General features: G+C 37.1%; 4 protein-coding genes across 4 annotated transcripts; 2 read left to right on the forward strand and 2 right to left on the reverse strand.

Moving 5' to 3' along the window:
• Nucleotides 1–2,258: 2,258 nt before the first annotated feature.
• CBG25757 lies at nucleotides 2,259–3,375 on the reverse strand (the record flags this gene model as incomplete). Its single annotated transcript, XM_045240697.1, has 2 exons — nucleotides 2,259–2,391; nucleotides 3,275–3,375. The coding sequence occupies 2 exons, from the start codon at nucleotides 3,373–3,375 to the stop codon at nucleotides 2,259–2,261; spliced, it is 234 nt and encodes a 77-aa protein (XP_045099021.1).
• Nucleotides 3,376–5,134: 1,759 nt separating this feature from the next.
• CBG25756 lies at nucleotides 5,135–7,575 on the forward strand (the record flags this gene model as incomplete). The annotated part of the gene is made up of 6 exons (XM_045240698.1): nucleotides 5,135–5,195; nucleotides 5,250–5,438; nucleotides 6,533–7,080; nucleotides 7,131–7,290; nucleotides 7,333–7,461; nucleotides 7,499–7,575. The coding sequence occupies 6 exons, from the start codon at nucleotides 5,135–5,137 to the stop codon at nucleotides 7,573–7,575; spliced, it is 1,164 nt and encodes a 387-aa protein (XP_045099020.1).
• A 1,353-nt stretch (nucleotides 7,576–8,928) lies between these two features.
• Nucleotides 8,929–9,754, forward strand: CBG10187 (the record flags this gene model as incomplete). Its single annotated transcript, XM_045240700.1, has 3 exons — nucleotides 8,929–9,211; nucleotides 9,336–9,692; nucleotides 9,738–9,754. The coding sequence occupies 3 exons, from the start codon at nucleotides 8,929–8,931 to the stop codon at nucleotides 9,752–9,754; spliced, it is 657 nt and encodes a 218-aa protein (XP_045094249.1).
• Nucleotides 9,755–12,906: 3,152 nt separating this feature from the next.
• CBG25755 lies at nucleotides 12,907–14,876 on the reverse strand (the record flags this gene model as incomplete). Its single annotated transcript, XM_045240701.1, has 5 exons — nucleotides 12,907–13,080; nucleotides 13,511–13,594; nucleotides 13,641–13,715; nucleotides 13,818–14,488; nucleotides 14,648–14,876. The coding sequence occupies 5 exons, from the start codon at nucleotides 14,874–14,876 to the stop codon at nucleotides 12,907–12,909; spliced, it is 1,233 nt and encodes a 410-aa protein (XP_045099019.1).
• Between the last annotated feature and the right edge of the window lie 1,688 nt (nucleotides 14,877–16,564).

Below are 16,564 nucleotides of genomic sequence, written 5' to 3' on the forward strand. Positions count from 1 at the left end.
AAAAAATAGAAAGCAACAGATGGAGAAAATCTGAATCAACAATGACAAATCAAGGAATGACTCTAGGAAAATGGATGGAACATTTCAGCCTATTTCCCAGTGATCCGAGGAGTCTTCTGGTTGCCTTTTATGTTGGAAATATAAAGTCCGACATTCAAATCCTTCGGAATATTTTTCCAATACCGGGAACATCGTTATAACCTGCGGAAAAGTGGATCCGAATGAGCGGGACACTCTCAACCCTCATCACTATTCGAGACCGATTTCTCCCGCGCGCGAATGCTGAGCGTCCGTAACGAGTCCGTTCGCATTTTACCTGTGTAATGCTCTGTTTCGTTTCTAATTTCAATTTTAATTGTGTTATTTAATACCGTATTTAGTTAGCAAATAGATGGACTACAAAAATCTCCCTTGATTTGAAATTCAGTTATTGATGCCATATTTTCGAGTTCTTGGTCTGAATAATTCAGCTTTTTGAAAAAAAATAGAACGGTTCATATCTCGTTGATCGCGTTTGTTTCCATGTTTCCAGCAAAGAAAAGAACTCGAAAGCAAACTGAAACCTGTGTGTCTGAGTTAGTGAAAATTGCAATGTTAATGTCTTCCCAGATGTGCTACATACAAATGTTTTTGTTTAAAGGCTTTTATTAGATAACTCTTTTGCATTAAATGCGCTGCAGGCGCACCAGCACCCTTCCTGTTCTCTCCCTATTTTTCTATATTTTCTTCACTCTTCTTTGTACCAGACATCACATTGATCTAAGAGACGCAAAGAAAGCGCGCGCGTACACACAAGGGGAGGAGAGGGTCTCGCAACGATTTGACAACAGAAAGGATTAGTACGGTCGAGATTGTCGATTTACGAGCGTTTGAAAATAATATTTGTCCGTTTTAAACTATTAAAACCGCTCCGTTCAAACACCTTCCTGAAAGAACTTTGGATTCCAAGAGATGTCTGTTCGGTGAGCTGCGCAGCAAGGTCGGAAACACTCAGAAGTCGTCGCTAAAGGAAAATCTATAAAGTCCCGAAAATGTATATGATTCTGCAATGGAGAACTTCTGAAGCATGTAGTTTTTCAATCAGTGATTGCTTGATAAATAAAATTTCGTCACTTACAAATATCGCATTGGCATCAAAAGGTATCTTTGCCATCCGACATTTGTGGTTGAAGATTCGTCGAGCAGATATTCGAAATAAGCGCTGAATCGTGAGTTTTTTTTAAATTTTCGAGTTTCCTCATTGGAGGTTCTTTTCGACTAATAATCGTTAACACTATTACGGCACTTCAGAATGGCAGTGTGAGCTTATCTGGATCAATCAACAAAGGATGTCAAAGAGGGACGCTGAATGTGAGCTCAATATGAGGTTGTCGTTTTAGGAATGACCATCCGATAACTGGCAACAATCAGGAATTACCAACATTCTGTTCAATTGGGTATGAGAGGAAATGGAGAGCCTGAGATTATGAAATGTCTGAATATCGTGTTTTTTGGAGAAACTACATTTGAATCGCCGAATCAAGATTGAATTTACGTTTTTCCGGACATTCTATGGAAGAATTTTTGTTTTTCCGGACATTCTATATTGGACGGAATACGGTGATTCCCATCTCCCAAGAAAGCTGAGAGTCACAAACACTCCGCAATTATTGGAAATGGACGTTTTCGATGGAGAAATTCAGATGAATCTTGAATACACAACTATTCTTGGATCTTCCCGTGGACATCCAGAATCACAAAATTTATTCTGCTTTCAGAAACGGCAAACATTCAAGATTTTCCACAAGATTGTCGTCAATGCTGGTTCGAGAAGAGGACTGAATGTTTCAGCAGATTATCGATTTTCGGCGTCGGGACCTTCTGGTGTTTTTGTGAGTGCCTATTGAACTTGGAATTGCAGAAAAAATTTCAGGTTCTCTAAGGTTGCACAAAAAAGTTTGAAACACTCAACGATCGTCCCAGGAATGTGCTATTCTACAATGGAGAACATGCAATCAGGGATTTTATCTACTTGGTTAATGAAACGTCGCCAGTTACAAATATCGTGATGGGATTGAAAGGTGTCCTTGCCATCCGGTGTTTGTGGTTGGCGATGTATCAAGTGAATCATCAGAATATGTGCTGAATGGAGAGTTTCTCTCTATTTTTAAGTTTCGAAATCGACGTTACTTTCTTTTACTGCAGGTATGATCTTTGAAACAAAATAATCAGCAAAATAAAACAATTTTTTCTTCAACATTTGAAAAGAAAATTAAAAATCAGCGAATAATACGACGAACCGCCAGAACACCCTCAGTGATCAAGAAGTTGGCGAGAGAGATGACGAAATAAAGGAAGATTTCCTTGTGAATATCCTTCATCTCGTTGATGCGTTTCTTCATGGAATCGAGTCTGTAAGAAATTCATGAAAAATATTAATCTGTTTCGAACCATTAAAGACACATTTTAAGACGCATCGTCGCTCTTAAAGCGGGAACAGATACGGTTTTTACAAATAAATCCATGCGCCTTTGATACAGTACTTCGGAAATTTTTTCACCAATTTCTCCCAGATTTTGGCTTGTTTCTGTTTTTTTTCTACTAGTTCCCATGATTTGTTAGCTGAATTTCTTTATAAAATAGAGTAACATTCGAAAATGAGTTAACGCAAATTAATTTCGAAGTACTGTATCAAAGACGCATGAATTTACTCGTAAAAGACAGAGCTGCTTCTGCTTCAGGACCGACAAAGAGCCTTTAAATAAGTAGGCCATAAGTTTCATCACCGCTGGACAAGAATAACTATTTCGAAAAGTTCCAAAAAAGTTATTTGCTCATGAAGGGGCAGGGATGTTCGGAACGGAATTCAAAAAAAAACGAAAATGCCGAAAATTATGACCGGAATAATTCCGAGAGATTTTTTCGGAATCCAATTCCGACCGGAATTTTTCTGAAGAATTTTTTGCGGAATTAAAAATTTTTCAACTACGATATGCCAAGAAAAATTTGCTTCCGGGTCTCAAACAGAATTGATTTCGAAAATTCTTTGCGTTGTCGAAATTTTTCTGTCAATTTTCGAAACATTTCACGTTTTTGTGAAGGAAAAATAAAACTTCCGCTTTGAAATTCGAACTTTGAAAAATTCCGAAATTTCAAAATTGGAAAATTTCGAATTTCCGAAATTTTGAAAATCGGAATTTCCGACATTTCGAAAAATTCCGAAAAAGCCATTCCGATTATCCCTGTGGAGGGGTGCCTTGATTTCTGTGAATGTGATAACGGAACAGTGTCTTACCCGATTTCGATCCATTCCTTGATCTCAATCTCCTTGAGCTCCATGCAGTACAAGACTGCCAAAAAGCCGACAGCGATGGCTGCAACGACAGAGGGACGCATCTTCGAAGACTTGATGGGATTTCTGTAAAACAAAAATTTGGCTTGATATGACGCAAGCAACCAAAAAACGATCTACCGTATTCTCTCTAACAGTACCCCACCTGAACCATCGACTTTGAGTTCAATTATCTCGATTCCTAGTGAAGGTTTTAGGTATGTGTCAACAAATATATTATTCATTATAATATCACCAATATTATATCAGTTGACAGTTTTTTGGTATCTTCGACAGAAATCGAGATGATTGAGCTTCAAATGGATGGTTGGGTAGGCTTGTACAATGCGGTCCATATCTTTAGGACCCCCTCGATTTTGGCAGTTTCAGAAAAAAAATAGAATGAGCTCTTTTTTATTTCAAATCGAATGGCGTTCACAGAATTTTGATATCTCTTCTCGTTCTTTTGGAATCGCCAAAATCAAGAGGTCCTAAAGATATTGACCGCACAACATGAGAGAAAATACGATAAAGCCGTTCTCAATCGGAACAAAAAGCAAGTGACTGATTTTTTCTTCTAGAATGAACGAAAGGAGAGGGAACACTCTCTCACTCTCTAACAGATTCTGATGACTAATCTTTTCCATCATACAAAAATTTTCAAAACAACTGCAGCTTGTGATGAAATATCATTAGAAACTGAGAGAGACAGTTGATGAGAAAGCATATAGTGGGCGGAACATTGATTCAAAGCAATTTCTTGAAGTGGACTACCGTAGACCTCAATGAATCATCTCAAAATGAATCGGAATTGTCACGATTATTATGAAATGCTGACATTGTATTAACTGGAAAGTTATAGAAACTGTTCGAAAAACCAAATATCGTCTGTTGTTAGAAATACCCAGGATTAACCATTTATAGAGTTTCAGGAAACGGAAAAACTGACCTCAATGGTAGATTTTTTACTGGAAATCATCATATCAGCATGAAAATGGAAAATTTCATTGTTCTATGAAATCAAGAAAAAATCTTTGCAACGAACCAGACCTATCAAAAATTTGGTATGCTGAAAATTAGAATTTATTGAAGTTTTGAAATCCGAAAACCGTAAAATCTCTATTAAAAGGTTCTGTAGCTGCACGAAGAGTTCAATTATCTGAATACCTATGGGATATCAAAAATATGTCAACTAGTAAAATGCTTGTGATATTACGACTTGCTATCTCTAATAGAAACTGAGACAATTGAGCTCAATGTGCAAGTAGAGGGTGGCCCTCTATTAAAGTGTTCGCGGTAATATTTTCCTTTGCCAAGTGTGCTTCTTTATCACTGCTCTCCTGTTATCACATTTGTCAATCGCAAGTCTCGTTTTTTTCTGAAATTCAATTTTTCAATGTTTTGTTTTGAATTCAGGAGAAATTTTTTCCAAAACTTTCGTTTTCCAAAAAAGACCTATCCTGAAGAATGAAAATTCACAACACCTATCTTTCTACTTTGAACTATTCACAATGCTTTTCTCCCTTCTTTTTCTGCTCCATAATTAGTTTCGAATCATCATCATTATGTTTGGCAACAAGTGAAACGGAAAGTAGAAGAAATTATAGAGAAAGAAAAAGTGGGAGGGTATTCTTGAAATTCCACTCCTTTGAAGCGTGATTATTGTTGCTTCAATGCTCACCCTAGACTTTTTATCACACAGAAAGGTAAGCAAGCCAAACTTTTTCCATTTCCTCTTTTATTTCCTCCCGAATTTCGATAGAGATGTGAACTTCCTTTTGACAAACGTTATTTTTTTCAGAAGGTATATTCCTCATGTGTGCAATGAAGTCAATCAGGCCAGCTAAAAAACCAGCATGGAACGCTTCGAAGCAAACAACTATCCGTGAGTAACTGAAAATATTCCCTACACTTTATCCCTAAATTTTATTTTGTTCAGTTGTTACTGTTCAAGCGAACTCTCTTCAATTTTTTTCTCATCTAACCCTCCCAACAGCAGCCAATCCAGATAAAATTGTTGCACCGATTCCGGATACAGTAGCTGGACCAGCTCCTCCGGTTCTTGCATTCGATTTGACAGCAACTGCTCCCGAAGCTACAATTTTTCCTAAATTTGAGCTCAATTCTGGTGAGTCCCGTCTACTAATTCTAGTTTTCAACCAGTTCTAACAGCAAATGTGATCAAGAGCGCACTTGTTCCAAATAGTGTAGCTGCACTGGTTCCAGAAACAGTATCTGCTTCTACAACTACGCTTGTCCCGAAGGGTGAGATGAATTCCAGTGAGTTCCGTCTACAGATTCCGTCTTTTAGAGATGTGCTCACTGGAGCATAAAACGTATGGTTCTGGAGTCTGGCTATAAATCGGCTCAAAATGATCCAAATTTGCTCGAATTTTGAGAAAATGTGTGTCTAAACTGCTCTACAATATACATACAAAACTTTGAATTTTGAGAGCAAAAAGTGTTTTCATAGTACATAGATTCTCTTCGGTACATAAAAATAAAAAAATTATATAAAAATGTTTATTCCCAAAATACAAAGTTTTGTATGTATATTGTAGAGCAGTTGGAAACACACATTTTTTCAAAATTCGAGCCAATTTGGATAATTTTGAGCCGAGTTACAGCCAAGCTCCAGAACCATACATTTTATGCTCTAGTGAGCACATCTCAAGAGCAAGTGTTCCAAACCGCTTCAATTTTTTTTTGTATATTTTTGATCTACACCAAGCATTTTTCATTACAAAGCCAATCTTTAAAAAATTTATGACGGAAATGTTTTTTCTTCTGGAGTCATCGTCACGTCTGTGAAGATTCAGAAGACGCAAACATTGATTGAGTTCCAAAAAACTTATACAACGTTTTGTTGGAAACCCAGCTACATTTAACAAAAAAGTTTTCAATGATTGGACAAGCTGGAGCGAAGTTATGAACATAAACATTTGTGAAAATACGATATTTACGAGTTGACAGACTCCTTTCTTTTCAATAATGCAAAGTCGTTTACGCCAAGAATAGGATTTTAGCAACCCTTATTCAATTATTTACAAATTCTATACTCACCAAACAAGGGACAACCAGTTTTATCACGTTTCAAGCCCAAGCAATTCAGAAATACACTCGATCGACCCATCTACTCCCGCGATTCCTCAGATTCAGTACGTTCAAGATCCAAGTAAAGCTCCTACAACTATAACATATCGTTCAATCAATAACTTACAGTCAGAAAGTCACTTCTCGATAGTGACAGAAAGCTGCAGATTGTTTCTCATGCAAAGTACCTGCTTCAAATGGACTGCAAACTTCGATGTTGTTGGAATCGTTTGAAAATGACTATCGACAGTAACGTCGCAATGAATTCAAAGATTACTGCGGATATGGACAAATTTGAACATCACATCAACGACATGGAACCAAAACTGAAGCTGCAGACAGAGTCATGTAAACTTGCTGAAGAAGAGCTCAAAGTTTTGAAAAGTGCTATCGAAAGAGATCCCGGTGATCAAAATAAATATCGCGATACTTACAACAAAATGATGGAAAAAATAGAAGTTTTGAAAGGACAGCTCATAAAAACTGCAAAAGAGCTTGAGAGGATAAAGAGAACAAACTCGGGTGCATACGATATGTGGTATCGACTTCAAGTGGAAAATACGAATGACTGGAACAGAATGCTTCAGTTAGAACAAGCTGAAAGAGTTGCGAGAATGCTATTGAGAGAACTTTGCGGGATTCATGTAGAGTTTGGGAAAACTGAAGTCGGAAAAACGGTAGTTTTCCCTAAAACTAAACGATATCGAATTGTTGACCAACATTTCAGCCGACTCCGGAACCGGGCCCATTTGAAACTATGTTGGGCGTGGTTTACAAGATTATGGATTTGAAAGATTTCACGGAAGAGGAGAAAACTATTGTCAAAGAGAACCTCGTCGGTACCACATTCAAATTTGAAGAAATATTCGAATCGGAGAATCCATATGGTTAGTAAATTAGTAGATTTTTCTGAATTTTTGTAGTTCTAGATCTCGAAACGTCTAGAAAACGAATATTCCCAGTTTCATACAATCATGTCTGCACATGCTCTAAGAAAACGAAAAAAGAAGACAGCATCGAAAAATCAGACGATGAATCGAAGAGTGATGATCAAAAAAGTGAGTTATGTTTCGATAGACTAACTAATTTTTGCAGCGAATCTCAGTGGCGACGAACTTATCACCCAAAATATACATCCTCAAACTACAACTATCAAATCTGATTGTGCTTGAAAATTTTCGAGATTTTGATCAACCAATTAATTTTTGATATTACATATTTTGTGATTCTCTATCTTCCAGCAAATTTCACTTTGAGCTTCATCCAAAAAAGCTAGTATATTTGTCTCAATTATAGTTTTTCTCTTTCCCATCTCATTGAATCTCTTTAAATTGTCTGATTCATTTTTCCCTTCTTTAGTAAATCCCAATCGATTTCCAAAATTTTCAGCATGTTTTCGCATTGATTTCAAATTTCAAATGCTTATTTTTTCATCTGAGAGATTCCTACTTAACTTATTTTTGAATCTGTAAAGAGGTTAAAACTGCTACATCGATTTTTTTTGATTAAAAAGAAATGTTTATCAAACTTTGAAAATTCTACCTCACCTCGAATAAAAAAACCTCAGCAGGACCAATGTCAGACAAATTTATATATGTTGGCCACAACGGTTCCAGCAGAATCCACGTCACACCGGGGCTAATGTCATTTCTGAGCTGGTCATTGTCACTCCTGTCCACAGACATTTCTCATTTTGCAAAATGTATTTTTTGACAACCGACCATTGATTTGTCCAGTGAGATTGTAGAGTTTTCGATCCCCAAATCGTAACTATCTGTAACTTTTTGCGGAGAGTATCATAAAGGTTGGATTAAGGAACTAACCGTCTACGTGGTTAGATTGAGAACACGAGATACAACCGGAAATGAACTTTCTTCTCGATGGAATTCAGCAAGGTTCGACTTTTCGTATCTTGACCCTATAGCAAAAATCAACGTCCAGGGAGACATGAGACCATCTTCGAAGCTACAACCATCATATTTCGACTGGTCTCATCCATCGGTTGGTGAAGACATGAACGCGTAGTACCTCAGCAGATCCAGATAATTCATGATATAATCTGTGGAGAAGTTAGAAACATGAACAAGTATTTTCTTCTTCCAAACATTGTTTCAGATCGACTCTCGATTTCTCTCCGGTGTTGAATACTCTGATTGACGGCTGCTTTCAACTTTGTTTTTGGCTTTCTCAGCGATCGTCTGAAAATAGAGAACATTGGAAATTGAAAATTGAGAAATATTGGCATTTTTTATTGTTAGAACTTCGGTAAAAACCATAACTTCAGAATAAAAAATTCAGCAATTCAGATAACTATTTTTCTCGTCTCCAAAGTTTCCGCTTCGTTTTGATCTTTTGATTTTCTACCATCTAAAACTATTCTGATTTCCTAAGCTTTTTTGGCTGAAAAAACCAAGAAACATCGTTCCCATTCCAACCGCCCCCGCTCGCAAAAAAGGAGTATAATTTGATTTGCACTATCACTATAAAAGAAGAGTCGGCCCCAGTACCAAATCATTCGAAATCGAATGTCGCCTTCTCTTCTTGTTCTCTGTCTCCTTGCTGGAACATCCTGGGCTTTCGTCCCAGATGATCCAGACTTCACAGGAATACGTTCCATCGGATATCCAAATGATGAGTTCTACCTCACTCGAAATGCCTTCGCTCCTTCCTCAGATACAGCTCAACAGGTCGTCGAGAAGTTCTTGGCTAGAATGACTCGATCATTGGAATCCAAAGATGTCGCAGTTATTGCCGGATTATTCCAGCCTGGATTTGTATTCAGAGGATGCAGGATCACTGCTACTAAAAGTGAGTGTTTAAGATTAGTCCTCAATCGGATGGTTATTAGAGAATCATCCCAGACTTTTGAGATTAATCCAAATAAAATCTTTAGATTTTTTGCAACATCAATCCAACCTTTAAACTCTTCCAGAAGAATATGTGAGTCGCTTGTTGGAAATTCCATCTGGAACCAAGCTCACATTCACACTCAAGTCTGTCCTTGATACCGGATCGTCGATCAAGTTCACTGTTCACGTCAGTGGATTCCATCCAGCTTCCATCGAAGCCAACTTCATCTTGAACAAACTCGATCAACAACTGGAACTAGGAGAGCTTTCGACTTGCTCACGTGGATTCCTAGGATTCTCCCAGCAAGAAAACTCGAATGATGTAGTTGAACGATTTTTGGAGCATGTGAAACAGGTCATGGCTTCACGTTCTTCAGCTCTCATTGGAAACCTACTTGACGAGGGATTCGTTTTCAAGATGTGTGAACCAAATCCAAAAAGTAAGTTTATTCAAACTTTTCTAGAAACTGTATTAGAAAATTAAGGCAAAGTCGTCGAATAGATCATCTCTTTTTTGTCATCCGGAGCCTTAATCGAATTCCCATTGATCGAGTCGAAATGGATCGATCAGGGACAAATCGAGTACACTGCCGAAGTGAATGTTACGATGATGGATCGTTTCAAAGCAATTTTCGTCTACCATCCACAGAGGAACGTTCTCATGTCAGGAAGAAGATATGGGTGTCCTTCCAAAAGATTCAATGTTTTCTATTGATTGAACTTTTGTGATAAATGAAGATTATGCATTCAAAAAGCTCGAGATTTTGCGAGAAACTGAGAAGAACTCAAAGAATATGGAAGAGAAACTTGAAAAATTAACTCCCAACCTTAACTAACAACCAGTCCTTGAGAACCATTCTCCAAAAAGTGGAAGTTCCTAGAAAACTATTTTTAAGTTTATAAGTCTATCGAACCTTTTTCTGTTTCTTTTATGTTTTAATTTTTGAAAAAAGAAAAGAAAGACTCACGCTAATCAAGTATGGGTGAAGACTACAACCGCAGATGATGAGTTGAAATTATCCACTCTCCTTTTTTCCTCCCAATTCATCCAGATAGTTGCATACGTTTTTTTTTCAGAGCTCATAAGCATGGTTCAGCAGTCTTCATTCAATCCAGTTGGTGAAAAATAGCATCAGAGCCGACAATCATCGTAGTTGTTGCATCTCATGTCAATAGGAACAGATACCTGTAAAAACAAATTTTAATGTCACAGCTGCCCAATACTCTATTCCTACCTGATATCTTGCTAGAATATCAGACCTTTCGAAATTTATCTTTCAAACAGTTCTTGCTGGGTCCTTTACTTTGAAGAACGATGTTATGGGGAAAGCGCCACATGTGGTGCCTATGATTCCTGGTCCTTGTGGGAATCATCTACGGTTCTGTGTTCTTCCTCATTTCATCAGGATAGCTGCATAATTGTTTTAGCGTTTCAAAGTGTAATTTTCGAATTATTCTCGCAGATTTCCGATGCCATTTACGCCTTTCCGTCCTTTCTCTTCTGTAAAATTATATCCAGTTAAAATTAGCATCAGAGGTTTCATTCAACGCCAAGTCTGTATGAAAACTTTTTTTTGCGCATACTTGTCGACGGGCCGATTCCGGGCCGACACGAGTCCTCTGATAGCTCGCTTCAACATTGAAATTACGAGCAAAACAGCATACCAGAACATAGAGCTTCGGAATCTCTACAACCTCTAATAAGAATCAACCGGCTCCGGACCAACACCCGGTAATTGATTTAAGTGCTGGTCGATTCGCATTGGAGGTTGTAGAAACTGCCTAGTTCTATCAAGTGGTATTTTGTTATGTCGACAAGTTCCATTTTGAAGCGAGTTATCAGCCGGTCTGTGTTCTGCCGGTCAACAAGTATGATTTTTAGCATCATTAATTGTGTTTGCTATGATTTTTGGTAGATACCTGAGACGTCTTTCTTTTTAGCAAAAAAAAACTCGCTAAACATTGCTATTTGCATGGCATCTTCTTGTGAAGTCATTTTTTCAATTCTTCTGCCGAACCGCCAAAGCAGCACGATCCATCGCCATTCATCGTTATCGCTGAAATTAAAAATAATTAGAAATTTGTTACTTGCTTACGTATGAAATTTCATTTTAAAAAAGTGTAAATTTCCTTAAACCGACTAGAAAAGCTCAATTTTTGAATAAAATAAAATTATTCCACGCGTTCCAGAAATGCGTCAACTTGACGCGTTCTTGGTGCGCGTACTCAGCCGACGTTGTATCTTGGTGAGTCACCAATGGTGACCGTGGATGGTGTGGTGTGTTGGAGAGGTGGTGGAGAGGAGAGAAGGGACCATTGCTGCTCAGTTGACCTAGATAAGAATCTTTGCGTGTGTAGAGAGAAGATACGCAGAGAATACGGCCGTATGAGCGGAGATTACACGATCAATCGTTTCTGTTGCAGAGACATTAGAGCCTCAATGATGTAAATGGTGTGGACGTGGAAAGGAGGGGTGATGGAGAGGGGGGAAGGACCATGAGTTGACCTAGATAAAATATGTACGTGTGTAGAGAGAATATACGCACATGAACGGCCGTAAGAGCTGGCATGAGATTAGACGACCAATTGGTGTTGTGAAAAATGCAGAAGGGAAACATCTCGTGTCTGTTGGCGATTGCCTATCTCACTAGAAAACCGTTAACCTTGGCAAGTTGAAAAATTGTATTGATGACAGGAATTGTTTTGTATCAGCAAAACTGTGAGCATTTTTATTCATTTCCTAGTATTTTACAGGATTTTTTTATTCATTTATCATAGATAAAAATCGTGAACAATTTAATTATCACTTAGGTTTATTAGGACGTTATTAGGATTACGACAGATAGATTCAATATACACTTTAAAAAAAATCTGTTACTTGTGAGGGAAGTCAGAGAGATTTTTTTAAACAAGCCGAGATGAGGAAAACAGCAAAATACAGAAAAATGCAATGTTGGTCTTCCAAATTGGGGCTTTGGAACATGACATTTGAAAATATGACTGTGTATAATCGTTTTGAAAAATATCATAAGAAAACAATCGATTCGCGGGGAGAAGCTGTAAAAATGAGATCACGAGAACTTCAATTATTGCCCAATTGACTAGAAAAACGTTCGAAAAGAATGAAAATTATTGAAAGTTCGAGCTGATTTCCGTACCATTCGAAATCATGAGGACAGAAAGATAAAGAAAAAATGGGGGAAATAAGTTTAACGATGACTTTAAAAAGCGGGGAAGAGTTTGGTAGTACAAGTTATCAAAAATTAAGACAATGTGAACATTTGAAAAAAATAATATTTTTAATGTGTGCAATAGAATGGGAAGAAGGACGAATGATGAAAAATAAAAAATAACAGGAGTATACAGTAAGCGTAGTAATAGAATGCCTCCGAACCGTCAACTTTGAGACCACATATCTCTTTTTCTGTGAAAGTTATCAAAAAATAGTCAACTGACAAAACGTTCATCAGAGTGTGTGTGAAAAACATTTTGTCAGTTAACCACTTTTTGATACCTTCTGTAGAAGCCGAGATAAATTGTTTCAAAGGTAAAAGTTAGGTAACTCATTCTGTTAGAATGTTTACAATTATCAGAAACCCAAAAATAAAAATAAGAACGAGCGGAGGAGATTTGAATATGTAAGGTGTAAATTTTTCATTTGTTGCATAATTGCTTGGAAAAAATTCCGGCCTTTGCTTTCTTTGCATTGGCATGTCCCCAGCGTGAACAGCAGTAGAACTTCCTCTTCCGTTCAATGTATTCCTCGTTGTAGCCAAAGACACAGCACACGTGGAACCACTTACCACAGTTGGTTCTTTCGCATTGTAGCTGAAAGATTGATTCTAATGTTACAAAATTCATATTGGATTAATACTGTATACACTTTAAAACCCCGCCAACTTCAACATCTTCAGACCGTCCACTTTGAGGCAATATATCTCATTTTCTGTAGAAGATATCAAAAATTAGTCAGCGGCTAAAATTCCTATTGAAACATCAAAAATGTTTTGTCCGTTGACTTCTTTATGATACCTATTACATGAACCGAGATAAATTATTTCAAAGCTAAAAGCTTTGGGGTCATTTAGGTAGAGTTTTTAGAATAAGGATTCTAGTGAACAAAATCAAACTTGTGCGTTCTAGTTCTCCTAGTTTTTATTCCTAGTCTAGTTTTCCTACTGGACCATTTTTACATACTGTACCCTACTGGACCAAGAGTTCTAATTCTTCAAAAACTAATATATTACACTCAACATACCCAGTTCAGAATCTCCTCGTTTGGAAACAATGTGTCTCTAATGCAATTCTCTTTGCCAAGTGAGCACTGACAATCTTCGACTGCCTGAAAAAATTGATTGGAATTCTCTCAAATATGTTTTTCGTCTCACATCGGTCACTTCTTTTTTCAGTTCTTTGCAGCATTTATTTTTCTCAGTTGCTGGAGTTGTTGGTTTTTTATGTTTCTGTAATATATTTTGTTGAAAAATTAGAGTTATAAAAACTTTTGTTTTGAATAGTGGTTTTACTCATTTCAGCCTAGAACAACTAGTCCTATTTATACTAACCTTTAGCGAAGATGGAACACAATACTTAGTGATTCCGTCTTTCTTTTCTTTCTTGATATTCTGAGATAGTTTCAGCCTTTTTGGAGCAGACGAAAAGAACAAGAGACTATCTCTTTGTTGGCGTGCGGCAGTTTTTCGAAGCGGTCTCCAGTTCATCTCGGCTACAAAACAGTCGAGTTGTATGTTTTTCATGTTGTCAATGTCCGAGCCTTCGTTGTCCATAAATAATTCTTTTTTCATCTTTGCAGTTTTCGCTGAATAGGTAGGAGCAGTGGAAGTTGATTCAACATGATCTTGAACATCGTAAGATATTTCGTTTTCAGCTGGATTGTTGCCGATTTTGCGAATTAGAGTCTTCGATTTAATTGGTCCGGTGTCTTTGACTTGATTTTCATAATCATCCGACTCAGAAGAAACGACTGGTGTTGAGATATCAACATCATCAAGGATTCTAGCAATGCTGAAATCTCTTCGAAATTCCTGGTAGCTGTTTGAATTATATTTTGGTTTCAGAAGCTTCTTAACGATATCTTTCATTTCAATGTCTTTTACTTCTTTCGGTAGTTGAAGCGTTGTTTCCGACTGATTGAATTCTTCAGGAGCTGTTGTTCCTGATATCATAAGCTTCAATTCCGGAGGTGTAGGTGGAGCAGTTGCCGCGGCGGTGGTTTCTATAACAATGAAAAAGATTTTCAGTTTTCTGTTTTTTTCTTATACCTTTCAAAGGCGGTTTTTTAAAGAAAATTCAATGTAGTTGTCCCTTGCCAGAAGAACAGTTTTGTTCAATATCTGCTGAACAAGAAACGAGTTGAGGAGAGCACTGTTTTCACTGGGATGTGATGGTTGCTGAGCTTTTGGCTGGTGACTTTTCTCAGTTTTGTCTCTTTTCCAACGAATGGCACATCCCATTTTTTTGAGAGACTGCCTCTCATAAACTTTTTGTCCGATTTTATCGACCATAGATTCCAATGAACTGATTGGCTTGTATTCTTTGGTTGGCGTTGGGACACTGACAGGTTTAGCAGACATTTTGAGCATTTCATCAAGAGGCGAGAGCATTTTTTTTTTGACCGACTTGGTGAAATTTCGAAATTATCTAAATACTTTTATCTGAAAATAATCGAAAAAATTGAGAAAAAACAAAACATTTCATATCGAAATAAGGGTGGCCCTAAATATTTGAAGCAACTGATTGTAAAAAAGGTTACGAATTTCAATCTTATGAAACTTTAATTTTTTCATTGAGCCCCTTTTGAATTAAAAAAGAAAAAATGTTATTGTCGAATTAAAAAAAGTGGGACCTGGACAATTTCGCGGGCGGTTCCCGGTCAATTTTCGAGGCCTTGCCCCAGAAACACTACGGTAGTGAACGAAACTTATTTCTGTGAATTTAGTGGGATTTTCTGAACAAAATTTAGAATTCTTGGTAGGAAAATGATCGCTAGCTTTAGAATCTGTTTTTCATCGAAAAACCGAACTTAATTGCGAAAGTAGCTCGAACGAGGCGAAAAACTGAAATATTACGTTTTTGCCCCACTTTTTCGTAGATCAAAAAAAGCTACGCCTTTCAAATTTTCAGGTCCCACTTTTTTTAATTCGACAATACATTATTTAACAAAATTAACAGAGTAGAATTTGATCAAAAAATAGGTAATTTTCTCAAAATTTTTAAAAAATTTCAGAATTTTCGAAAAAATTTCAAAAAAATCAGCGTCTGTACGAACCCCGGCCCGCCGAAATTCACGACGGGCCGACCGTCGGGCCGGCCTGAGATTCCGCAACTATGCTGTAAAATAGTTCGAGCATCTGAGGCTCTACTTCTCTTCTCAAAGGAATTAGTGTTCCGAGAACACGCGTCCTTTCAAAAAAATGAGAAAAATTGCATTTCAGTCAGTATAATCTACTCATTTGTTGTCAACACAGACAGGCGGTTTTTGAGGATTAGACAAGCGAACACAGCCTGCAGGAGAACTTGGAGTGGTTTTTTATAATAAGTGTTTCGGGCCAATTTGGACATTTCCAATGACGTTGGTTCCACGCAAGACAAAAGATGATAATGATTTCATGAAAACTAAAAAAAAACCCGTCACCGGAAACAAATCATTCCTTGATCCTGTCTGACAGCTAACCTTTTTTCGACGTTATTTTAGATTGGCCGAAAAGAGGAAGATTTATGGTACACTTGAACTGTCTAGCGAGATCTGACGTCATCTTCACCTATCTAGCCTCACTTCAGGTTTTATAAATCAGGCTAGAATGGAAAATTAGTCTGGAACAAAAAAGAAAAAAAAACGAAAAAAGGTGGTGAAGAAATAATGGCTGATTTCAGATATTGTGAAACCTTTGAGATAAATTAACAGAACTTATCAAAAAAAAGAGAGCTTGGGAAAATGAGTAAGGAAAATGAGTTGAATTTTGGAATAATTCTATTTTTTTTTGAATTTCTGAATTGCTTAATTTTTGGAATTCCCAAAAATCAGAATTTTGGAATTTTCGGGGTTTTCTGTTGATTGTTTTTTTTCCAATATTGATGAGAGTAGGAGGAGAAAATGCCATAAACTGGTATAACAAATCGCTTAAAAACTAAAAATGATATATTCGAAGAAGTCATGAAAAGTAAGATCGTATTTTTTCACGTGGAACAGACAACTGAAATTCAGAAAAATCTGACTCCCGAAATATACTACTTGAAGTATGAAGACTCAGAGCTTAAGAGAAATCAAGAATGAATGACGTCGAGCAGTAAA

Source organism: Caenorhabditis briggsae (genome assembly GCF_000004555.2).
Source record: "Caenorhabditis briggsae complete genome, chrX, whole genome shotgun sequence".
Lineage (NCBI taxonomy): Eukaryota > Metazoa > Nematoda > Chromadorea > Rhabditida > Rhabditidae > Caenorhabditis > Caenorhabditis briggsae.